The following is a 27,373-nucleotide window of genomic DNA, read 5'->3' as shown; positions in this document are numbered from 1 at the left end:
TTGGCACCTTTGTGTTCTTTTGTGGAATCCTTTCCTTTCTCTGATCTTTGTCATATCTCATGTACAGTTATATACAAATATTCGCTTTTAATAGCTACTTCTCATGCATTTTAGAATATACAGATTGAAAAAACTCTGGTTGCCACACGTAGTTGATCTACTGTTACACAATGTAAGTTATCTAATGAAATTCTAAAAATAAGACATTTTAAAAATGAAATATGTTGAAGAATATATAGTATATATTTTATATCATGGGTTGTGCTATTCTTCTTGCCTGAAATTGAAAAGATCTCAAAAGATTTTTCTTATCTGCTCTATCATTGTTAGTAATTTTTGTATTAATGGTTCTTTCTGAAGAATTTTTGCTAATATCACCTATGGCATTTAAATTGATAGCACATTTCTTCTTTTTCATAAGTACTGGTAATAAAATTATAAAAGAAACATGTTAGTTCAGTCATACAAAAGTACATGTAGAGACTGGCTTCTCTGACATTTTCTCCAGCATTTGTCCGTCATTCTAAGAAATTTTAGTGTCTAACAAGCTCAAGGATCTACTCTGTCAAATATTACCACCAAAAAATGGAAAATTTTCTGTTTTTCTGGAATTGGGGAATAAAAGGAAATCGTATTTCTTATGTGTTTAGATTAACTCATTGAGGAATAGAATTGGTGTCCTTTCCTGAAACAAAGGTTTATGGGAACATGATAGCATTAGGACAATAGAGAAGTAGTTGTTGTATGGTTGACAGATAAAGGGATAACTATAGAGTTTTTTAAAAAGCCATCTGTCAGTTTAATTTTTAATCATTAAGTTTATTGGTACAATTTATATAGACATACTGATCACATTCATCATATGGAATTTGTACCTGTACATGATACATCTTGTTTTCATACCTTTTCCCCATTCTTTTCCCCTCCCTTCTATCCCATTTCCCTTCTTATTTGTAAGAGCTTTATTCCCATTTTATCTTTACTTTCTCCCTTTTTTTTCTTTTTCTTTCCTTCCTTTCCCTCTCCCCACTCCCTTTTATGAGCTTTGGGCTTGACTTGTTCTTCTTTTTCTAGCAGTTTGAGGTTCATCATTAGGTTGTTTATTTGAGCTGTCTGATTTTCTGATATGAGAGTTCACTGCTAAAAGTTTCCCTGGTTGGACTGCTTTCATTACATCCTATAAGTTCCAGTATGTGGTGTCAGCATTATCATTTAGTTGTAGAAACTGTCTAATTTCTTCTTTAACTTCATTTGTGACCCATTGGTTGTTCAGGAGGGTGTTACTTAGTTTTCATTTGTTTATGAAGTTTTTGTGGTTTCTTTTGCCATTGATTTTCAATTTCACTGCATGATCATAGTGATCATATGCATGATAATATGCATGGGATAATTTCAATTCTTTTGAATTTACTTAAGTACATTCTATGAACTACTATGTGGTCTGTTTTAGAGAACAACCCAAGTGCAGCCAGAAAACTGTGTTTCTGATATTGTGGGGTAGAACACTCTGTAGACATCTACTAAGCCCATTTGTTCATAGATTTGGTTCATTCTGGTATGTCTTTGTTGATTTTTTTTTTTTGGTCTAGTTAATCTGTGTATTTTTGACAGTGTGGTATTGAGGTCCCCCAATACGATTATGTTAGTGCTTATTTGATTTTCTGAGTCCATTAATTTTTTTTATAAAGATGGGTAATCAGTATTTGGTACATATATATTTATGATTGTTATCCCTTCTATGATTTTTCCCTTAAAAAGTATGTAGTGGCCTTCTTTGTCTCTTTCAATCAGTCTTGGCTTGAACTCCACTTTGTCTGTAAATAAAATAGCTACCCCTACTTTTTCCCAGTTCATATTGCCTGACATACTGTTTTCCATCCTTTAACTTTCAGTCTGTGAATTTCTTTTTTTAATTAAATGTGTTTTCTGATGCAGCATAATGTTGGATCTTGTTTCTTGATCTATTCTACCAGTCTGTTTATTTTGATTGGTGAATGGAGACCATTTACATTGATGGTTATTACTGATATGTATTGACTTATCCTTGTCATATTATTTTCCTGTTGTTGGTTCCTGGTTTTTTCTCTCTGTTTAATTGCTTACCTTGCCTGGGGGCTTCTTTCTATTAGTATTCTTAGTATTGTGGTCTTCATTATGTCTTTTTCAGATGTCTTTCAGAACATTTTGTAGAGCTGGTTTGGTGGTCATGAATTTCTTCAGTTGCTCTTTGTCATCGAATTATCTTATTTCTGCATTGATTCGGAAAGATAGTCTTGCAGGATACATCAATCTGGGTTAGAGGTTGTTTGCTTTCAGGACTTGAAATATTTCACTGCAAGTTCTCCTTGACCTTAGGATTTGTGTTGAAGAATCTGCTGTTTCTGATGGGCTTTCCTTTAAAGATGATATTTCTTTTCTCTAACAGCTTGTAATATTCTGTTCTTATGCTGAATTTCTAAGATCTTGATTATTACATGTCATGGTGTTGATTTATTTTGTTCATGGCTAATTTGACTTCTTTATGCTTCACTTACCTGCATGTCCAATTCTTTTTCCATACTTGGGAAGTTTTCTGCCATTATTTCTGTGAACAGGTTTTTTATATCCTTTTCACTGACTCTGCTTTTTCATTGACTCTGATCAGTCTTATGTTGTTCCTTTTTGCATCATTTATTCAGCTGTTGAGTTGTTTTTTCATGGTCTCTTGCTATTTTTAAGAGATCTTTCTTTTTGTAATTGCTAACCACAATCCTGTCTTCTAGGTCTGATATTCTATCTTAACTTTTGTTCATTTGGCTTTGCAAACTTTCAATGGATTTTTAATTTCCTGGGTATCTGTCTGAATCTGTTTCACTTATTCCATTTCTTCTTCTAGGTCTGATATGCTGTCTTAACTTTTGTTCATTTGGCTTTGCAAACTTTCAGTAGAATTTTTAATTTCCTGGGTATCTGTCTATATCTGTTTCATGTATTCCATTTCTTTCCTGTGTTGGGCCTTCATTGTTCCCATGGTTTTCCTAAGCTTCTCTACTTTTTTAATCTGTGTCTACTCTAGATTTGCTGAGCGAGACCTTCATTATGATCATCATCTCTTTTTTACCTGAGAAATTATTTTTTTCTGATTTTTTTTCTATAGCCTTATTCATCTGTTTATTTACTTCTTTTTTTTCTCTGTCTCTCATTGAGTTTATTGGTACATTTAACTATACAGTACAGTTACATTCATCAATTGGGATCTTGTACCTTTACATTGTTTTTTTACTTCTACTGCTGTCATTTTAGAAAATTCCAGTGGGTGGCATCTGATTTCCTCTATCTTGTTATCTCCAGGATTTGTCTGCGTAGGCTGGAGGTCTGGGGTTCCATTTTACTTCTGTGTCTTGTCATTGTCTATTTTAAAATTTTAATTCATTTTCTGTGTTGATGCTTATAAGTTTCCTGTGTTGGTTAGCTTTATCAGTAGTATTGAAGCTTCCCCAGAAAATGTCTATTCCTCAGGGGTGTCTTCTAGGTGTAGCTGGCTCTTGGTCTTTGGCTTTTGTGTCTGTCCCAGTATCCTACCTTCCCAGTTTACTGGTGATGAGAAGTTTTCTATCTGTTTGACTCAGCTCCCAGTCCTTTGATACTGGACCATAGTGATGATTATTATCCTGTATAATCACAGTCTTGTCATACTGATTACTGTGAGCAACTGATTACAACATGTATGGAATCTTGGCTAAAGTAGTACAATTAGCAATAACAGTATCATCGAGCACAGCCTAACAACTAACAAACTATGGTAAGTCTAATTTGCTGCCTTTAACCATAGAGGAAGAACTGTATTTATATAACAATATCCAGCATAACCCAGGAACTTGTATGCAGTGAGTTTCCCCTTGTAGAGTGATCTTACCCTTAGGGGAGAGGGGACTTAAGAGGAATAGGAGACAAAACAGAGCAGCAACTGAAGGGAAATATAGTAGAAGCAAGATTGAAGGACAGGGAATGATCACCCAAACTTTGGGAAACTAGAGCAGAGGACAAGAGAGAAAAAAAGGAGAAAGCAAAAGAATAGTGAAGCAAAGAAAGATAAGCAACAGTGTTCATTCACATGAAAATATGGAAAGACAGTTGAGGAAAGAGAGAAAGAGGATTGACAACTACAACAAATAAAAGTCAAAACCTAAAGAACTCCCCCCCCCAAAAAAAAACAACAGAAAAAGGAAAACAAAATAAACTAATAAAAAGAGCAAAAAAGAAAAAAAGTCCTCTAGTTCCTACAGTTTGTTGGTGGTGTCCAAGTCGGAGTCCAAATCTCAGCTGGGCAATCCCACCAAGTCTGCAGTAGGATTAGTGCTGGGTTCTGGACTGATCTTGGCCTCCAGATGTGGGAGGTGGGACCAGTCTTTAGCCAGCAATTTTCTGGATGTCCCACCTACCTTTCCTTACACTGTTTGTCCCTGTATTGCTCTCCCAGTTACTGTGGTACCCTTACACAGAGACAGCCCGAAGCTACTCTAAGTCCCTGTGTACATTTGGCTCCTCCTGGACCTTGCATACTGTTCCACACTGCTGGCTCCTCTCCTGTACTGCCCTCCTTGTCCTGCTGCCCTGCTGATGGCAAGTTGGAGGGTGTGCTGACTTCCATGCCCAAGGGTGCTTGTGCTGTTGGTCACTGTGCTGGCTTTCTGGTTCTGCTGATTGCAGGGTGGGGGGAGTACAAATTTCCTACTTCTTGTCCCTGCTTCCCAAGGCTGCTTACACTACTGGACACTGGATGCAGCCATATCCTCGGTCCAAATCCCTCTCTCACATGGGGCAGGAGGGGTGATGTTGTTCTATTAGCTATCCTTTAGGTAGAGGTTCCTGGTAGCAGCTATGGTGCGTGACAGAAAAAAGGAACTGTCAGCGGAGGAGGGAGCAGCTTTCTTGATCACTTACCCCTGTGTGTACCAGCAAAATTTGTTGCCAGGCTGCAGTGTCCTCTGTTTGCAGGAAAGCAAAAAAAGGCAAGGGGCCTTATATTCCAGATTTATCCTGTGTGTTGAGTTTACTACACATTTACAGTCTCTGTTTTTTTGAGGGGGAACTTCCTGGGAATGGTAGTTCCTGCTCCTTGCAGGCAGTAGACCCAAGGACTGCCCTGTGTGCTGGATAATTGTTTTATGAGATCCTATGCCTATGCTTTGTTTTTCTGTGAGTCTCTTATTTCAGATTGACTTTAGCATCAAGATGTATGTCCCTCCCTTTCTTTCATTTACCTGTGTTTTTAGTTGATTTTCTCAGAGCATCTGAAATGTGGTTCCTCCTCTATTCAGCCATGTTGCCCAAAGTCGTCCTCCATCTGTCATTTTATTTACTGTTGGCTAACTTATTCTGTAGTCACAGCAACAATTTAAAGAACCCTAAATAGCCTCTTTTTCATGCACTTTTTTTCCCTCTGGTTAGCACCAAGAAAGTCCTGTTTAATATATATGTTTCTGTACACCTCAACTATAGAAGGAATGAAATGAATACATATGAAATAAACTGACTTCAGTACTTGAATCTAACAAATTATGTTGCCCAGCTTCAGTAATAAATTAGGTACTGGAGTCTTTGAAGAACCCCATATAAATACTCAACAATATCAGTGACAAAAATTTACTATATAAAAATAGAAAAAAGTTTACTATATAGCCATTATGAAAGCTGCACAAATATTAAATTACTAGTTTTTAAAGCAAACCTACATATTTTTAAATGTGCTGGTTGCTGTTCTAAAAAAAACCTCTACTTTTCAGTACAAGTATTTCCTTTCTGTTTATGCAGTCAAATGTCAAAAAAAAAAAAGAACTATACTTTTCAGTACAACCATTTCCTTTCTGTTTATGCAGTCAAATGTCAGTCATAAAATGTTGAGCAAGTAAGAAGTGAGGCCCAGTCATGCTGGAAATACAAAGAACAGGTGATATTAAGCAACTGTTATAACATTTCTAGGTCTTCTTGTTCATCTATAAAAATAGAGGGGCTGACCTATGTGACCTGAGACCTTTGACTTTTATCTCTACAGTTATGATTTGCGCACAATTATTTTCAATAGAAAAATGGGAGATAAACAAAATTTTAATTTTAAAAGTAAATGATAGTAAAGTCTATAGTATGCTGCCTTAGCCAGCTTGAGATGCTTTAGTCAGAGTGATTTTAATAAGGTGTACCTGATGAAACCACTGTCCTCCTTTCACCCTGAAAGGAAGCTGCTTTTCACTTAGAATTGTCTTCTAAACTCATGATACTTTTAATAAGGGCCATCTATTGAAAAAAGTATCAATAACTAAAACTATCACTACTGCTTTTACAAAAAACCAAAACACATAGTAACTACAACTATTAATTATGTACCTACTTAATTACACTGCTAAACAGTAGGTACGTGAGCTGATTTAATACTCACTGTGTGTACATTATCTCATTTAACCTTTGCCACAGTTCCTTGAGGTAATAGCAAAAGTCCGACTTCGTGTAGAAGGAAATTATTTTTGGCTCAGAGTAGTTCTGTAACTTACTCAATATCATGCAGATGGTTGTACCAGATATGAATCCCAACCCTACCTACTTACTCTGTTCCACTGCATGATTGTCTTATCTTATGACATGTCATGTGAGAGGGTTCAACAACAAAAATGTATTGAATAATTACTGTGTACACAACCCGGTGAGGAATATGAGAGGAGTATAAGAAATTAATATTTTTTCTCAGGGAACAAATAAATATGAGATGCACTAAATTGTACTCAGGTGTTGGATATATCCTCAGTCAATAGTATATTTGTAACCATGCAAGCCTTTTTTCTATTATATACTTAACTAATCTTGCGCCAGCCTCTGCCTAAGTACTACCAGAACAGGAAGATGAAACCTTCAAGAAAGAGGAATTTTTGATCTGTAGAAAAGCTAGAAAAGTCTTTGCTACAGTGCCTCTTCTATATAGACCTTCTACAACTTTTTTTTCTTTTTGGATCTAGTTTTATAAGTAACTTGAAGTAAGTCTAACTTGTCTTCTTCATTACAGCAATTTATCTATAACTCTCCTTTGCCATATTTCCTTTGTCTTTTGTTACCAAGTACAGTTAGTTCTTCCAACTGTTCTTCATAAGGTAGGGTCTTCCTAAGATAGGAGTATCTAAATCCAGCCTCCTGTATATTTTTGAGGATTGAGTCCAGATGAGGTTTGTCTTGTGCTACACACAATCTATTCTGTAATTTAATTGGTGGTGTTGTTGCTGCTGCTGCTGCTACTGCTGTTGTTTTTCGAGAGAGGTCCCTGTTATATAGTTCAGACTGGCCTGGACTCATTATATAGCCTTGGCTGGTCTTGAACTTATGGCAGTCCTTCTGCTTCAGCCAAGACTACAGGCATGCACCACCACACCTGGCTGTAATTTGATTTTTGCCTTCTGTTGAACTCACGAAGTCAACTAAAAACTCCTACTTGTTTTCCAACTTGAGTCAATATTAAACTGACCACTACCATTCTCTACTAATACAGTTGATTAACAAGATCTTTGTGAGTTCAGATTCTGTTGTATTAGCTTTCTCAAATTTCATTATTCACAAATGAGACCTTAACGCCTTATCATCTTTACTCCTATCTCCTTGATAATCTCCTTAGTTCCTAGACATGTCCAGCTCCAGAAAATTTTTCATCTCCCCTTATTTACCATGCTTACATGTGGGCATTAGTGGAAACTGTATAACCTCATGTATTTTGATTTTGAACATCTGCTTCTGACCCAACTTTCTACCTCTCCATTCATTCAAGTGTTGCTATGTTAAAGGGGTTTTGTTTTCTGTATCTTTTTTTGTTTCTATTTTACAAAAGAAAATGTGTTTGGGCCGGGGATTTAGCTCAGTGGTTCTGCCACCTGCCTTGCAAGTGCAAGGTCCCGAGTTTGATCCCCAGTAACAACAACAACAAAAAAAAGCAAACAAAAAATGTGTTTATAAAGTTTTCTTTAAATTTCCCTGTGCCTTTCAGTCTACTTTCTCTCTTTCTCTGTACCCTTTTCTGTCTCCAATTTTTATTTTTTCCTATTTAGAGTTTGAGATCCATCATTATCCTTTCCTTAAGATATTTTGAATTCCCACTATTGCACTCACTTCATTGGACCCATCTATCCACCTTTCATGCTGTATGTACCCTTGCAGTTGAACACTTGCTGTAGAAAATTACACTGACGACGGAGCAGACGGTAATGCTGGGCAAGCCTGTGGGGATTCTCTGAGTGGTTGGATGGGTGATTAGTTGGTTGGTTGTTTTTGCCCAGTGGGTATATCTAGAACTCCTCATTCATGAAATAGTTCATACCCCTCCTTACTACCCTTCCCAGATGTCCTCACTAGTTTGAGAAAGTGGAAATCATCAAAAAGAAAAATGATCCAACTGCCCTGTAGATCTCAGTTTAAATGTCCCATCTCCAGAGAGGTCTGTTGAATGTTTCTAGGGAACTTTTCCCCACTCCCTTTCATAGCACTCTCCTTAAATGTTCCATAATAAACCACTACTTTTATTTATTTTCTAATTCTCCCACTAGAATATAAGTACATAAGGGTAAAATTTGTATTAAATCTTTTTCATTTTGTTTCTTTTTTTCTTTTTACCTTTGTGTTACATGTTTGCAGTACATAATGATTACATTCATCATGAGGAATTGGTACATGTACATAACATCATTTTATTTCTCATTGCAAAGCTCAGTATCACTGGTGGATGTTGAAAGGGTGCAGGACAGCATAATGGTTAAGAATGTGAATGAGCTTTGAATTTACTCAATGATTCAAATTCTAATTATGCCACTACACATTATAATAGTTTTGAGCAAGTTACGTAAACTCTCTGAGATGTATTTTCTATATTATTAAATAAAGATAAAACCACATTCCTCAGAGTTATTAGAATTATGTGATACAATTGTTTTGAAAGAATAAGTAAACAGTGCATTTCTTTATATGTATATATTTTATTTCTTTATCTCAGATGTATGAAAATGTTGACAGGACAAAGCCAAATGGTTAACTATTCAAGACGCTCAGTTTTATAGCCTTGTACAATTTTCTGGTGACAAATGAACTTAATTTAATTTAGTCTGTATTTCTGAATCTCCTGAAAGATCCCTTGAAACATCTCCTCATGCCTCTCTGAAGTCTAGATAATCTAAGTTTATGGGCTATTCATGAGTTTGGTTTAATAAGCTCATTCTTGACTAGTGTCAGACAAACAGTGTGTTACTTATTTCTTTGTTTGTTTTTGGTACTGGGAATTGAACCCAGAGTATTCACACTAAGCAACCTCCCCAGCCCTTTTTATATTTTGAGACAAAGTCTTGCTAAGTTAGTTGCCCAGGCTGGCCTCAAACTTGCGGTCCTCCTGCCTCCACCTCTCAGAGTACTGGAATAACAGGTGTGGGCCACCACACCCGGATTGGCATGATATGTTCTTAATCATGTATATTACCACCTATTTATCAATGCTGTATCCTGAATACTCATAAACCATTTGTCTAAGCAACTTTTCTAGATTTTTATAAGATACTGAGGGCCAACTTACTGATATGTACTTTCTGAAAACCAAGGTATTTATGTATTTGACAGATTATAATAATTTGATCTTCATTCGTTCTAGTTTTCACTGACCCATTCATTGTACCATCCATCTATCAAAAAATATTTGTAAGCAAGATGTACCAAATTACACAGCTTGATTTGGGAAAACAATCTTCATCTTTTGTTTCTCTCCTACATATATGTCTTGTTTGTATTTAGCTTTTACAATTTTCCTACTTAAAAAATATGTGTACTCACTGTACAGGAGTAAACATAATGTAAATCAAGAAAATAACTTCATATGAAAACCACTTAACAGTATTCATAAACACTTCAATTGACTTAAGCTTTATACCAAAACATTAAATTTTGCTTTGGAATTCTTTCAGTTAAAAGAGAAAAAGAGAATATCATCAGCATATACTCACTCTTCTGCCCATTCAGTGTATGTCTGTTAAGTTTCTCCTATGCACCAGGTACTGTGCTCTGGACTTTGCAGTTTACTATTTGAGTTTTCAACGTCTGATATGTAGAAGTCTAATAGGTTCACCTGAAGATTTCCTGATTTGCTGCTTGATTTTTCTATTTGAGGATCATTAAGAAAACTAAATACAAGATTATCCTCTGTTGTTTTGCAGAAGACAGATTATTTAAAATAGATGTTGTTTCTATTAATCCACTGTAAAAATAAAAGACTTTGGATTAAATCTTTGTTCAATAGTGGTAATTCTTTAGCGCACTTATATTGTATGGTCTTTAAATATTTATTTTTTGATGATCTAACTCGTAGTAAGTACAGAACTTTGTAGAGAATCCTACATATAGTAGTGTAGCATGTTCATTTGACCCTCTCTGTCTTGGGTGAGTCTTCATTCAGTGCTGGTCTAAAATTGATTCTTGCTTATGCTTTGATAAGTGACTATTTTGTGCTTTTGGTCTTTTTTTAAGACTTTTTTTCCTGTGTATGAAATTTGTAATAAGGCTCCCCTAAATTGTTTTTACAGTAATATTTCTTTTCAGATACATAAGGAAATAATATGTAAATGTTAGAGTTCTAAGAGAAACAAACTCGGATAAAATTATACTGAAAATGTTTCCACTGCCTTCCTCACAAGTGCAAGGGCCCGAGTTTGATCCCCTGTACCAAAAAAAAAAAAAAAAGTTTCATATAATAAAATCACAAAGTCTCCAAATTTGGCAGCGAGGAAAAAAAAAAAAAAAGAAAGAAAGAAAAGAAACAGAGAACACAACCACATAGGATGTGTGTGTATTGGAGGGGGAGAAGTATTCAGATCTCTACCTTAAAGTGGGCCATTATTTTATGATGGTGCTAATACATACTCTAGAAAGTTATATAGAAATAAACTTATTTTTTTCTCATTGAGTCTATTGATACGTTTTAGGTATACAGTACAATTACATTCATCATTGGGATCTTGTACCTTTACATGACAGGTCTTGGTTCTCATTTTTTCCCTATACCCCTGCCCTCCCTTCCCTATTTACCAATACTTTATTTCCATTTTTTAATTTTCTCATATTTTTTTCTTTTCCATTACTTCCTTTGCAATAAACTTATTTTAGGAAACATTTGCCATATTTTTAATTTATAGGAAGGGAAAGCCAACTATGAAGCACAGAAAAGAGAGGAAAAAGAAATAGTATCTATTAATTTGAAGACTGATTGCAAAATTAGGTATCACTTTCTTCATTTTATAGATGAAAAAGCTGAGGCTTACCTCAGAGTAAGTTATCCAAAGAAACTCATAAGTGACAATTTCAGGTTTGTTGACTCCCGTGTCTTCTCGATTATGCTGCATGCAGTAGTTCCTAGTTTCTCTAATATGTTAATATTTTTATATTTTTGCATCGTTTCTAAGTCAGTGGCTGGTGACAGAATGAAATCATATAAAAGCTGCAATTTGCTAAAAATCATAAGGCAAGTTTAGTATCATGAACTCATGGATCAATACCTACCTATTTGGAAGGTCTAAATGACCTTTTGGCAGTGGAAGCACAGTGAAAGGGGCCCTGGAGATCATGATAACTTATGCTGATCATCTTTTAATTGAACTGACTTCAGATATAGTGGAAGAAGAAAAGAAAGATTATATGGTCAACATTGTGATAGTGGAGATAAAGGTTATAGAAGCGTAAATTGACCCATTTATGCAACAAATATAATTAGACACTGGGTATTAGGAGATGGATAGACAAATGAGAATTGGCTCCTCTTTAAAAATTGTCAAGTTTTCAAGTTTTCTCTCCTAGTAGCTGTCCAAATACCTGTAGACAGCTATCGGATATTAGTTATTATACTAGTAGGTGTTACCATATTGTCCTTACAGTATAAAGCTCTCCCTGACTGTATCAAAGGCAGGATATCCTTGAGCTGGGGATTTAGCTCAGTGATGCCGCTGTCTGCCTTGCAAGCTCAAGGTCCTGAGTTGGATCCTGGGTACCAAAAAAAACAAAAAAAAAAAACAGAATATCTGTAGTGTTCTGAGTACAAAAATCATGTCTTGACATGCGTTTAGTAGGCATAAATATTTATTGATTTATAAAAGGCAAAATAGAAGAAATATTATAGCATTAAATATACTTTTGGTTTTTTTACATAGAAAATGGAAAATTATTCCTTTGATAAAAGATTGGAATAATTGTTCTTTATTATTTCTATCAACTAAGATTATAAAATCTCTAAGTTGAGGAGACCTTATTTGAGATTCTTAGGGCCAGAAGTATTTATGTTTCAGAGTTTTTTGGATTTTACTATATTTGTATACATTCAAACCTGTTGAAGTGAGCCAGAATAAACCTCTGCTCCTTTTGGAGGGAGGACCTGTTAAGTGAGCATCCCTAATCCAAAATCCAAAATGTTCCAAAATCTGAAATTTTTTGAGTGTCTACATAGCAAATTTTGGATTTTCAGATCAGGAATGCCAACTTACAATGGTGAGAAAAAGTCAGTTATCCACCTAGAATTATTGTTCCCCTCCTCAAGTTAATACAAATTAGTCCCTTATAGATTAGCTATACTCTGTTATTAAATTGTCAGTGCATCAAAGCCTTTTCACCTTGAGTATTTTATAGATAACAAAGACATTAAGAAATTACATAGTTCTTTGGAGGGAGAGGACTAGGTATAGCTTAGTGGTAGAGCATTTGTCTGGTATCCATGAAGACCTGCATTTGATCCCCAACACCACACCACCACCCAAAAAATGAGGAGGAGAAAAAGTTACATAGATTTTTAAAATTCGACTAATTTATTGACATAATTTATCAGTTTACTCTTACTGGGAACTCTAAGCCAGATGCTTTTGAAAGTAAATTCCCCCAAATTTTATCCTGTTTTTGTTAAAATTGCCTTTAGTTTGGTTGTATTTATAACAAAGATACAATATTTGTATTTTAATGGAAAATCCTTATACCATAATTTTAGAAGTTTAGTATGTATCAATAGTTATTAAGTGTTTCTATCCTTTGCCCAATAATTCTATTTTGTAGACTATCCCAACCCACCCTGAGGAAATGCTTGAGGATATTTGTCTAGCATTTACAATAATTTGAAACAATAAAAGATGTCTAGCTATAAATGGGTAGTTATGAACATGGCAGCATATACATCTATCTACTCAGTGGAATATCTATCATTCAGTCATTACCAATGGTGGATTGTTAACATTATTTAGGAGGCTAAAACACCGTCCACCTAGCCAGTGAAAATAAGAGGAAAATGATATATTTGAGCAAAAGACTGATAATAAAGGCAAATGTGACTAACATTGTCTTCAAAGTTTGAAATTTCATACAACTTTTTTTAATGTAAAGAAGTTATTTTTTCTTTCAGCATTTATGTTTATTTCACTGTCGGCTAACACTTTAATCAAAACTCAGAAGGCTCTAAAAGAAAATTTTCTTGCCCCTGTCTGTAAGTTTCACTCTCAGGGACAATGTTATTAGTTTCATATTTATCCATCAAGCGATCATTTTGTATATAAACAAGCTAATATATATTCATTTTCCCCAGTTTTGCACAAATAAGTTCTATTTAACACCTGACTTTTTTTCTTTTAACATTATACCTTAAAGAGTTTCCACATCAGTTCATAAAAAACTATTTTATGACTACATAGTATTCCTTTCAATTCCATAAAATACTATAATTTAGCCAGCACCTATTGTTGAACATTTGGGTTATAGTCAACATTTTGTGATTATAAACCTACAAACCTACAATAATTAATTGTGTATATAGGTGATTTCCCATGAAAATATATCTATGACTAAGTGCCCAGATATAAAAGTGACATGAACGGGCTTTCTCTATAATCTCACCAGTGCCAAATATTTAAATATTTACAAATCTGTTAAGCAAAAAAAATTAATATAACTTTAATTAGGATTTAGCTCATTATAAGTTATTTTTAGTATCTTTTTACCTGCTTCTGAGAATGAACTGTACTATCATTCTCAGACTTGGGACTACTTCCAAAAAATCAAAGTTACCCACAAAGGACAAAGGATCATATGCGTGCCAGCCTGAATATCATTCCCAGTGATAACTCCAGAAATGAACTTAATAATGGGATGGATTTGCAGTGTGTGGAATAATGTTATAGTAGGAGGCTAAACTGGCTGGTGTGGTTTTATGTGCTTGCCAGAGCTAGCAACTTGATGCATGGTACCACACAAATAAAAAGACTTCAGCTTCATTTTCTTATTAAAGGGAATGAGGGGAAGGGGTTGTGTTTTAGCTAGATAGGTAGATGATTTCTAAGTTCCTTTTATCTTATGTTCTGGTGTTTCTGTCCATCTATGTAAATGTAAATGAACAAACCCTAAATACCTACTGTAAACAATAAGGCAGAAACTGCTAGTTTGGTCTATTTTAAAGGGCCAAGCCTTCGTAAACCAAGATGGCTTCAAAAGAAACAAGTAAATAGCTGCAGTTAAGGAAATGCATACAAAAGATTTGCTTTAAACTATTGGATAATATTGGAGAAGTCCATCAGCACTGTTAAACATGAATTTCTTCTATTCTGACCTCATTTTGGAGAAATGGTTTATACATTATCAGAAAGACATCATGGCTCAAGGATAAGAAGTTAGAAATTTTGAAGTTGATTTTTGGTTTTAAATTAACTTTACTAAATATATTAAAAAAGAAATCATGCTTTTAGTTTAATATTCACTTTTAAGTGTTTCAAGTTTAGTAGTATTGCACAACTGCAGCATCAATAGTTGTGTTTTCTTATTTTCCAAATATACCTTCTATTTCATTTATTTTGGAATGAAAATAAAGCCAGAAACTATATTTAGTTAGTCAACAATTTGTTGATATTAAATCCTACTGTGCAAAAAGATCTGTCAGTGTTGGCCTAAAGGTATCTTATTCCTTGAAAGTAAGGATAATAAAAATGTTAAATATCATCATATACTTATCAGTAGTAAAATAACTACCAATTTTAAGAACCTACCATTGTTGACACAAGTCCAAGTGTTTTCTAAATCTTAATTTTTAAAAATATCAGTGTTATTCTCAATTGATATCTGAGTTAACTTTAATCTTATTGAATCATACTGATATATAATAATCAGGAACCCATAAATGGAATAGTGGCAGTTTTATGGGCTTTTTAAAAATTAAGTGCGTCTCTATTTTTAATACCTGGTGTATAGTAGATAAGCAGTAATGTGTATAGAATTTCATCTCCCTCCTCATAAATTGCTAGGTTTCATTTAACATATATTTTAAGTTGAAGTACAGGTTAGTAAAAGTCATTGACTTATGTAATTATGACTTTGATTGAAAGAAACTAAACTATATCCTGTTTTGAATTAAAAGATTACTTTCCCATATCTGATTTATTAGTAATCCCTGTTCCCATTAGCAAGATAGAAAAGACATGTGCTCAGAGACTGAAAATTTTACTAGTGATTAATATATGCTAAACATCAGATATTTTGTTTATTTTTCTGTAAAACTTTAGTAGATTAAAAGCATTCTTATCTTATTCTTGGTAATAGCAAGAACTGAATATAAAAGCATACCTGTTTTGTGATTATCCATTTCCCTTCATTCATTTTCTAAACTCTTTCTTCTTTCTCCTCGGCTACCATCCCTCTTTTTATCCCTTAATGAATGCATTATTCTTTGTCTTCTCAAATTTGTCCTTTTAGCTTTTCATTTCAGGAGATTGACTTGGCAACTTCCTGTTCCATTCCTCAGATAGCTCTGTGATGGATAGGTTATTCAATTTAATCAAATCTTCTATGACAAAAAGACAGAGCCATTTTCTCTTATTATAGAACAGTTGTCATTGTTTATCTTCTCATGTTTGTAGGAATCCAGTGGGTGTAGAAACCATTTATCTCTTCATGAAATCTGACTGATAAATACAGAGTCAGTTGCAGTTGGATTCACAACTTTGGCCCTGTCATTAGGTGCACTAGCATACGTTGATCTGTTCAAAAGAAAAAAATACCACAATTATGATACAATTAGATCTAAAATATCTACCAAAGTTGTGTGTGTGTGTGTGTGTGAGAGAGAGAGAGAGAGAGAGAGAGAGAGAGAAAGGTAATTGGATCATGGGGTGCTATATGTTTCTTTTCTTTTTCCAAAAAAATTAGAGTGATTCTGATCACTTTATGGGATTCTGTAGTTATTTGAATGGCTATGAGACTTCAAAGACCATCTCTCGTAAATATTGCAGAATAGTCTTGAAATGGAATTTTCAAAACCACTAAGCCTGCTTGGGAGTCTGAGGCAGGAAGATCACCCATGAGTTCAAGGCCAGCCTGGACTACATAGTGAGTTCAAGATCAGCCTGAACTACATGGTGAGACCCTGTCTCAAAAAGTACTCACAGGACTGGGGATTTGGCTCAGTGGTTCCACCACCTGCCTCTCAAGCTCAAGGGCCTGAGTTCAATCCCTGGTACTATAGAACAAAACAAAACAAAAAAACCCACAAAGCCAGCCTGCCTCCTCTCTCCCTCCTTTTTTCTTTCCTTTTCTTTCTCCCTAAGCCAACCTGCCTCTCCCTTCTCCCTCCCTTTCTCTGTCTGTCTGTGTCTCTCCTTCTCTCTCTCTCCCTGTCCCCCTCTCTCCTGCTCCAGTTGCCTGCCTCCCTCCTGCTTCACTACCCCTTCCCTTCTTCCCTCCATATACCTACATTGCCCCCTCCCTTCCTCCCTCTCTCTCTCCCCCCCTTTCTCTCTCTTTCTCTCTCTTTCTCTCTCCTTTCTTCCTTTTTGGGGGATTGTTCTGTTTAGCTAGAATTTAATATCTCATGTGAGACTAGTGATGGGTATCTACTGTGTGATACCCACTTAATCCATTGGTGTGAAAGCAACAAGGATTTATTTTCTCCCTTTTGTAAGAAATGGCATTCCAACTGTTTTTTGACATGTTTAATTTTAGAGGTTGCCAATGAACAGATCAGGGTCAAAACTAACTTCAAATATTTTCTTAAGAAGCAGAAAGAAAAATGAGATCCTAACTTGCTAGTCTCCTGATCTATACATCTGCATTGATGAGTTAAAGCTGTATGGGTGTGAAATTTAGTATAGAGGCTTAGGCTTCTTGAGCACCTTTTATCCCATAATAGTTGTGGAATGTGAAGATTTGAATTTTCATGGGAGCACTGATATTTCATGGTTGACAATGGATTTCTTAAGGCCTTGTCATTTCAAATTGCCTTGAGATCTGGTTATTGCTGCTCTAAATGTGTATATGAACCTGCCTCCCAATGAACTTAGTGCACTGGTGCTAACTTGTCTTGACACTCTTGCTGACAGTCCTAGTAGCCCTTAACAAGATCTACTTTCTGCAGTCACAGCTCAGGTTTTTAAGGAGTCACCCTAAATTTCTGAGATGAATATCTATAGACAGAAAATACATTGGCTTTAAAAATTAAGAGGTTTGATTCTGTTTTGAATTTGGATATCAAATGAATATAAGCACATGACATTTTAATGCCGTTTGTCTTTTCAAATAGATTTACCTTCTAATGTACGTGACGACAGGGCTTTGCTCATCAGCTAGAACATACATTTCAGAGGAGTTGTTACCTAAAATATTATCATAAGGCATAGGAAAACACACGATTTAAGTTGCCTTTCATGAACATAATTAAGAATTAATAAGCCAGTACCAGTGGCTAGTCCCCAGAATTTCCACTGTTTTGCCTTTTGTGACCCGTGTTATTAAAAGTCTATTATTTTTACAGACTTTATTAAATTGGATCTTATTAAAGCATTCTATATTTGCATTTGGTCTTTCATAATTCATTATTATTATGACATTTACTTTTTACCATCAGATCTGAAAACATATCATAAGCTACCCTTTTCTCTTGAAAGAAATGCTAATTTCAAACAGTCCTCTAATAGAAGAGAAAAGCTTTATCAGTTTTTTCATTTATTCCAGATCGTGTTAAGAATACTAATGCTAGACTTCACTATGCTAATATCTCTGAGCTTTTTTTGGTCAAAAGCTTAGAATTATTATTTTTATCCCATATTAAGTACAAAACTAGAAGTCCTACTACTACTAAAGAAAGCACAATTCTAAAGTGAAATTCTTGATTCTAAAGACTTGTGGAAATGTTTCTAAATTCTGTTTCATAGGATACTAGTTGATTAATCTTTGTACTAGACTATTGTTATTTGTCCTGTTTAAAAAATTCTCTTGATATTCATTTGTTTTGTTTTTCTTATAGTTTAGAGAATACAGCTTGCAATAGTTAAACTGAGAATCACATGCTGTCAGACAGGATTTAGGGTATGCTCCCTGTCTTCCTATATAATAAGCATTAAGATTTAATCAAAAACTCAACATAGCAAGACTGTATGTATTGCTGCAAAGCAATGTCTGATTTTTACATAAGTAATGGTGATTTTTTTTAGGTGGGGCACTAGTAAATTTATTAAACTCTGAAATGAAATTTACTTTGAATTTTGTCTCATTTTAGGTTTCTAACAATGTGCAATCGGCACTTTGGCAGTGTTGTTGCACAAACCGTTCGGACTCAAAAAACTGATCATTTTCCACTTTTCCTAATTATTATGGGAAAGCGATCATCTAATGAAGTGTTAAATGTGATACAAGGTAAAGTACATGTCACAGGGGAGTAGAATCTTGTGTGCTTATAATTTTAACCATCAAGGCTGACAGTCTCTCTATTGATAAATATCTTTGAATCTTAACATATAGAACGTTCCAAAGAAAAATATCTTCAGAAAGTATAGGTGCTATATAAAATGAAATATGCTGTATAAAAAGTCCAGCAGAAGCATCTTAATAAAATTGCAAGCCCTTGAGACATAGACTATTCAACTTAAATGCTTAGAATTGCTAAATTCTGTAAACTAAAGATTAGGTCATCATCAGTTGTCAAATAGAACATTTCTTAATAATATTGATTTATTGCTATAATATTGATTAATTGGAAGAAATTCTTTAGTTATCTAGGAAATCTAGTGACTACATTGCAAATTAGCTTGTTCATTGTGGTAACTGGTTCTCATTTGTTTGATTCATGTGTAGGATGTAACTGTGAGGCTTGAAGCTATTGGAACTTTATAGATTTAACCATAGTGTACATTATTTAGCAAAAAAGAAAATGATTTTCCTTCTGTTACAAATATACTCCAAGGATTAGTGTAAAATATTATTTTGTTCATAGAAAAACTTAAGTGAAAACAGTGTATCTTCTCTGCCACCAGGAAAAAGATTTTTCAGGTGCCCCAAGCTAAAGCTTGAGTCTAGAATACTCATTTCTGCCTACATTTAAGTCCAGTGGGGAAAGGTCACATGTAAATTCCAGTTCCTTTGAAACCCAAACAAAACAAACTTGGCATTTTATGTTTCCTTTATAACCTATAGAATTTAGTTTCATAAACAGTCTAAAAAGACCTAGGGGGACCAGGAAAGGTAGCATGTGTCTATAATCCTGGCAACTCAGGAGGCTAAGGCAGAAGGATCACAAGTTTGAGGCCAGCCTGTGTAACTTAATGAGAACCTATCTCAAAATAAAAAATAAGGCTGAGCATGTAGCTCAATGGCAGAGTGCCTCTGGGTTGAACCACAGTACCAAAGGATGGAGAAGATCTGCTATTTGATCTGATTTGTATAGGATAAATAGATAATGAAGATACAAATAACTTTTCATTCTTGCTTTCCTTGTCAGATGCAATAATACAACAGCTAGTAGTTCTCAGAGTGTGGGCTGCAGACTCTGGAGTTCTCCTAGACACATAACTATAGGCTGCAACATATAACTATATTAGTTGACATATTCTTCATTGCCATGTACTTGCACTTATAAAAGAACCATTTAAGAATGTCCTTGATGAAGTAGTAAAAATTACTTTTTAAAAATTTTAACCCTGTTGATGGTTTGTGTGACACAATGGGCAAGATAGATTAAGCACTTCTGTAGCATCCTAAGGTACATGGGTTGTCTCAGAAAACAGCACACATATAGTTGCTTAAGCTGAACTAGTTCCTTTTTCTTTTCTCCAGAATTTATTTTTACTTGAAAATACGACTGATAGACAAACTATGCTTTTGTAGCCTGAGTAGTTGGCAAATATTTTCTCTAAAATGAACAAAGTATATCTGTCCCTTTCACATGAAAAAGCTGATAGTGCTTGTTGTCAGGGATAAAATTTAAATTGTCAAGTAAAAATTTATATCCTCCTCTAGAAGATTGACAGCTTAAATACTTTACTGATGTTAGTCATTATATTAACAAAGGTGTGTTATATCATACAGTGAAATGTGTCAACATTCAGAAGAAATGCACAACTCAGTAACCAGTGTTTTCTAGATGCATCAATGCATAATATTTTAAAATCATACATTAAAAATAAAAACTGTTCAGAAGGCAATGGAACCAGATATGGTAGCACATGCCTATAAAAGGGATCCTGAGATCAAAAAGTTTTGAGACCTATTTCAGTAAGATATAATGAGTAAGTTTGTCCTGAATTACATTGACTGTACCTTTTCTCTATCTTGTGTCATTAAAGGCTTAAGTCTAAAGTACCTACTAGCCCATTTTGGCAGCAAGGCCTTTCATTTAGGATTAACCCATAGCCAATAAGCAGTGGCTTAAGCCTGAAAATCAGAGGTCACTATGTAGTCACATATATAACTATAGTATTTTCCCTTTAGTGATTCCAGTATACTCCATAAAGTATTCATTTCCTATGCTCTGAATCTCAATCACTACAGTTGGCAGATGAGATAAAATTCAAGGGCTTGCCTAATAAAATCTACATTAATGGTGTTCCTAAATCTCTCTTGCTATCTATCATATCTATTAATAAAAATTACCAGTGGGATTTGTGTGCCATGTACTAGGCACGTCTCTATTCCAAGAACCTAACAGAGGTAGTGTTACCTTCATTTTGGGTTTTTTTGTTTGTTATTTGGGTACCAGGGATGAAACTCAGGACCTTGCACTTGTGAGGCAGGCATGGAACCACTGAGCTAAATCCCTGGCCCAGTGTTACCTTCATTTCGAAAATAAGAAAGTTGATTCTTGGCTAAATCTACTTATTCTTTTACTTATTTGTTTATTAAATATTTTTTAAAGCCCCTGTCATGTCCTAGACATTTTCTAGGAACTGGATCATATAGCTTATAAGTAGTGGAATTTGGGTTGGAACTCAGACCACAAAATCAGTTTTATTTGTTTAGTGCCAAAATAATCTTTTTCCTCTACCTTATTTACTGAGAGAGCAATGCAGATATGAACAAATTTTCCTTTGCTAAAGGCTTATAGTGCTCCCTAACCTCGTCCTATGAATGATCATAAAAGGAAAACTGGGCAAAGAACCATTGAAAGGTCCTCAGTTAAGCCCTACTCTGGGAAAAAAAAACACCATCAAGGATGTTTGCTGTGTATTGTCCTGTTGGTGGTCATTTCACTAATGTGACATAAAGACTCCTCCGACCCTGGGAGAATTCCCTTTCTGCTGTAGGTTTGAGAGATTTACCCTACTTTATCTTCCTGAATTTCTTTCTTGTAATTAACAATGACTTATGTGCTTTCAGGGGACGATGGTATATGTGTTAAATGCTATGGACTTGGATAGGGATTAAATAATGTTAATGAAAACCAAACATTTTAAATAGCCTTTTCATAAAGATTATAATATAGTCATTTCAAGCAACTGAAAGAGGAAAATATCAATTGGGGAATAAAAGAAATCAAATGTTTCAGTGATTGAATTACTATTTGCTTCACCAGAGAATTTTTAATAATAGGAGATAATTTTATGCAATGGTAGTATACTGAGGTGGCAAAGAAGGCAGGCTTTTGAATCAGACTTACCTGGTTTCAAATTCTGCCCCAACCACTGAGCCAGCTTGATCTCAAGGCAGGTTATTTGAATTCTTTATGGCTCATTTTCCTTCTCTTAATTAATTGTTGTGCAGATTAAATGAGATACTATATAAAGTGCTTAGCCTAATCACTAACATTTAAATGACTAATAGGTGTTGCTAGTGTCAAGATATTTTCATGATTTGAAAAAACTTTTGAAGCAGATGACTTGGAAATTCCCTTTATATTGCTAAAAATCATTTTCATTGAAGTTTCTTCAAATCTGTTTTGAAATTTCAATTGCCAATATATTACTGCAGCTTCAAATCACAGTGTATTCCTTTACTTCTTCTTATCAAATGTGTGAAACAATTCAATGAAAATATGACAGTATCTTAACTAGATATTAACGTACTGGTTTTTAATTTTTAGACTGTAGTTTTTGCTTTCTGATTAATTGTACAGTTATTACCATTTTAATAACTTAAATACTTTGAGGTTATATATGAGAAGTTTATATACAATAAAGTTTGGTACTCTATATGCTGCCAGGTAATACTACAGTGGATGAGTTGATGATGAGACTTATGGCTGCAATGGAGATATTCTCAGCCCAACAACAAGAAGATATAAAAGACGAGGTAAGGTCAAAAGTTAGGCAGACATTTCATAGGATTTTGATGAGGTAATCTGTCAAATGATGATGCATGCCTGTATCATAATTGATAACTAAGGATCATGAAAATACATTTCTAGATGAACCACAGTCTTTTATGCCATTGAGTTTATATTTTAGTCTTTTTGTGCTCTCAAAGCTCAATAACTTGTCTAAATTTATGGACTGCTTACACTTCACTAGACTCAGAGTGGTAACAGGAGGTCAATTTGCAAGAAATGAGTTTAAGGCACATTTCCAGAACTACATCTGGGATATTTTGTCTCCTATATAGGGTTTTATCACTAAATTTTAGGTCTAGGCTTAGTAAAGGGGGCTATGTGGAAAGGACTGCTTTTCAGAGAGACAGAGATAGATAGCTAACCTTGGTTGCCTGGTAATGAGAGCCACTATAGAATAGTTTTCATTTCCTTCCTTACTGGGATCTCCTGCAAGTACTTCTTACTGACCTAACCCAATTAGAACTGGAAGGCAGAAAAACCACCTTGAGTCAAACATTATGTAGAACATGGATCCTGGGGACAGATGGAAAATAATCCAGCCCAGATTAGTATAATTCTCTTTTCAGATGAGAAAACTGCTGGTCGAAAGTTTAGCAAATGTAACTAAGGTCATATAGCTGGTAAGAGCTGTAAAAATCTCAAGTAATCAATTATTACTATTTGATCAATCAAGAAATTTCTGTATTTGGAAAACAGCCTTAAGTGAAATACTACCATTTGTTAATTTAAGATGCTAAACTTACAGATCTGTGTAAAACTGTATTTCTAACTTTTGTTTACTTTTAATTTTTTAAATAATTTTCATAAAACTAACAAAGGAGAATATGATTTCTAAGTGATAATAAAAAAGTTTCCAGGTATAATGAGTTTTTTAAATATAATACTCTTTAGTTACTGCAAATGCAAAATATATAAAGTTTTAATATAATCCTATACTATTGTACTTTGTTTTATTACTTATCTCTGTCTTTCATTAGGCTTTCAGTTTAAGAGTAAGTGTTATATCATATTTGTGTTGATAACTCTGTCCCCTAGTATTGTACCTAGAGCAAAATCAGCACTCAGTATTTGTTAAGTGATTGAAAAAAATTAATGTTTGAAGATTCACGAGATAAAATAACTTTAAATAACTATTTCATTATAGAGACATAAAATTTGATGTATCTGTACTAACATATGAAAACGTTGGAGTGTTAGAGCTAGTTTTGATTTTAATGATCATTAGGTTCTTTTAGTGCTGATTAAAGATGTTGAGATTCCAGATTTTCTTAATAATGTTTCCTTTACTCTGAAGGAAAGGCAGTTGAGTAGATGGTGGAAAGATGTTTATCTGTTACTCTATATTTTGTGACATTTTGAAATGTCGAAGTACTGTACTTAGTTAGGAATTTGTAATAATAGGTGTGTTGCCATTCAAGATTACACTTATCCTGGAACAGAGGCATTGATTGATAATAATTCACCAAACATATTATTCAACCATTTAAATCTTGAGTCTCATTAGTACCAGATTTACAGATTATGCTGTGTAATAAATAATATGAGTGGATAATATTTGCATGCATTTTCCTAGTTCATTCTTTCATCTTAATTTGTGTTCCCCATAATTTATTGCTAAAGAAATTGACTTTAATTCCTTTAATACTGCACACAAAATTTAATATGAGGGTTACAAGAAAAATCCAAGGCTTCATATAATTGAAATTTTTATTGAAAATTAACTATAAGAGGTAAGGATTTCTCTAAGAATGTCTTCATGACAGTTATCATTCAGGTTATAAATAGAGTTCCTAAGAAAAGCTTTTCTAAGTTCACTTTTTTTGGAATATGCCTAGGTTATAATGATTTGGTATTTGTTGAATATATGCTAAGAAACACTGTCCCTTATAATTATGAAGTTGTCTTTAATTTTGAAAAAAAATTACAAATAAAACTTTATGTTAAGTTTACAATTAAAATCAAATTAGTGTGTAGACAGTGGCTTCCTGGGCCTGAATTTATTTAAACTTAACTTTGGTTAAGTTATATCCATGATTTCAATACTCTATTCTATTAGTACAACCAGAAATACCTACATACAGTATAAAACTTTTATTAATCTAAGATCCTAAAATGTTTTTGTACTCCTAATCACTCTTCAGTGGCCCAAAATGGACTGATCTTTATATCATTGATTCCTCTATTTGTAATCAGGTCATTACTTGAGCCTCTGTTTCTTACAAAATTTTTCTGTGGCTTTCCTTTCAGACATTTTTATGACTAGCTTCATTTTGCAAAATGTTTACTGAGCACCTACAATGTCCATATCACAGGGACAGGTCTGTGGACAGAGAGGTACTCATGAGGGCTATTGGCAAAGAGAGAGTGGAGAAGAAAAAAAATCACTTATGACAGTAGCCACATTTTAGAATCTTTTAATTTTTATTTATTTGTTTGTTTTGAATTTATTGTTGCTTAAAGCTGAGATGCAAATAATAGGTGCTTTCTAACATATAAATAAATTAAATGTTTTTCATGTGCACTTTATTTTTAGCTATAAATAGTCTAGAAATATCTGATAGTCGGAGTTTGTAATACCAATTTCCTGATCTATTTGTGGTTTTATTTGTTTCCTCTCTCAACACTTGTTTAATTAGAACTCTGTCCTGGATATAAGAATTATGCCCTTCAAGCTGAAACTCTGATATCTGAGCAGTGGAAATTTTCACATCCAAATGTTGGAGATCCAGGCAAATTTCAAGGGCAATTATGTCACTCTTGTGTGTTTGGTAATTCTAAGAATACATCAGCAAAACATGAGCAAAATATGCCAAAGGGATATTTTAGACTTGTTGTAAAGGTTTCTGATTTGGAACTTAAAAACAGTACTGCCACAGCACATGAATGGTATGCTTTTTAGCTCATGGCAGTTTTTGTGTTGTGAAAGGTTATAGTTGACTTTGTGGTTTGCTATATGGAATATGTTTTAAAAAATTTTTGCCCTAAGCTTTGTCTTAATGTTACTGTTTTAAGCAATTTGCACCTATTTCTTTACTAGATTTAAAATCTCACCATTTTCATACCCATTCTCCTTGCATAACTAACAGTGACAAATTGAATAGATTCTGACATCTATTGCTTTTTCTTAAGTGCAGGAATAAGTCATCACAAGACACACAAAGAACAAAGACAATCTCTTACTCAAAACTAAAGCAAAATTTAATAACAAGAACAACCTTTAAAAGGATATTTTGCTCTCTATTTGTTTAAAATGCCATCCCCTGAGCACACATATACACATCACTTCCTAAAGCTAGAAAGACTACTCACTGGAAAGTAGTACTGTTAGGAGTTTCCTATAATATAGTTATATACAAACATACATATGAGATTTTTTAAAGAGGGTTTTTGTTTATTAGTACATGTGTAATGCATGATGTTTATATTCCTTGTTGGAAGTTAATACAGGTACATAACACATTAATTCCTTTTTTCATGTGCTTTTCCTTCCCTTTATCTCTTTACGATTCCCCCTTGAGACCCTACTTCTTATTATCTATCTTTTATTTGGCTTATTTTTATTCTGGGTTTCTCATAAGAGAGAAACAATGTGATATGCAAGATTGTGTTGTATACGAGACATTTTTAAACATCAGAATTCTTCTGAAATAGGAAAAGTCATAGAAGATCAACTATTCAGAAGGAATTTTGAAGAGAAAGGACTAATCCTTTTAGCTGTTAATGATTCTGAAAATAACTGGATAGCTGAGTATATCAGAAGTGCCTTTTGGTAGATACATTCTTTCTGCTCAGATAGAGAATATTTGGTCCAGTGATTTTCTTCCCCATGGTTTGGTCCAAATCACAGCAGATGATGATCTCATTTTGATTAGTATACTTATTTAATAAGTATGGAGCTTTTACTAATATAACAGACAACACGTGAAGGACTAGGTAGACAGATATGAGCAAGACATACAAGGTCATGGAGCCTACAACCCATAAATTCCAGTTACAGTCTTCCAAGTGGTCAGATGGATGAAGCCCTGGGAAAACCTAACCAGGGTGAGCCAGGCATGCAATGTAGGCATTTTGACACAGTGATAAAAGAACACACAGAACAATTCTTACAGTTTCCCAGTGTAAGATACAAGCAATTAGAACAAGTAAAAATGAAGGTACTAACAATGTGTTCTTCACATTCCTTCCTCATGTCAGGAATAGCAAAGATCTCTAGGATAGTGTTTATCGGATGTGATTCTTGGAGTACCTGACTGTATACCAAGGTCACAGGCAGTTAGGTATGAACAAGCAATGAGTCATTTTTTTTCAAGTTCATTTCGCCTCTAACTGGGGCCGATGACTTCGGTGTATGAGCTTTCATGTTAATTACATTAATGCTAAATTTGCCTTCATTGTTCCTAGCTTAAATTAGTTATATCTTAGTTCCTCAAAGTTCATTATGGCTCAAATGTGGTTCACAGAAGCATGAAAATAACAAAGAACATACTAAAATAAACACAGCAAACTAGTATAACATATTTCAAACTAGTTCGATATTAAGGTAGGCATAATTCAAGAACTCTAAGGCTTATATTGAAGATGCCAAGGTAGTTGACTCCAAATGTGATGATTTCACACACAGTTACCATAAAAGGAAAGTTGATTAAGAAGTGAAAATATGAAAAATTTATTATAAAAGTCTGTTTACTCCTAGTGCCAAGTGTTTTTGTTAGGACATTTTTCATAAAAGCATGAAGCCATCAAAGTTTTTGCTTCATCATTAAACAAAACCCAACGACATAC

At 34.2% G+C, this 27,373-nt stretch overlaps 1 protein-coding gene across 1 annotated transcript in view; it reads left to right on the top strand.

Annotated features, from left to right (window-relative positions):
- Positions 1–27,373, top strand: part of Faf1 (Fas associated factor 1) — a 401,181-nt gene that overhangs the window by 297,760 nt on the left and 76,048 nt on the right. Inside the window, exons 14-15 of the mRNA XM_010610286.1 lie at positions 18,548–18,684; positions 22,463–22,551. Coding sequence (XP_010608588.1) covers positions 18,548–18,684; positions 22,463–22,551 — 226 coding nt within the window. The remainder of the gene's footprint in view (positions 1–18,547; positions 18,685–22,462; positions 22,552–27,373) is intronic.

This window comes from Fukomys damarensis, unplaced genomic scaffold (genome assembly GCF_012274545.1).
Source record: "Fukomys damarensis isolate Sample0158 unplaced genomic scaffold, DMR_v1.0_HiC HiC_scaffold_23, whole genome shotgun sequence".
NCBI lineage: Eukaryota > Metazoa > Chordata > Mammalia > Rodentia > Bathyergidae > Fukomys > Fukomys damarensis.
The sequence above is the reverse complement of the archived record's forward strand: the minus strand, read 5'-3'. Positions and strand labels throughout refer to the sequence as shown.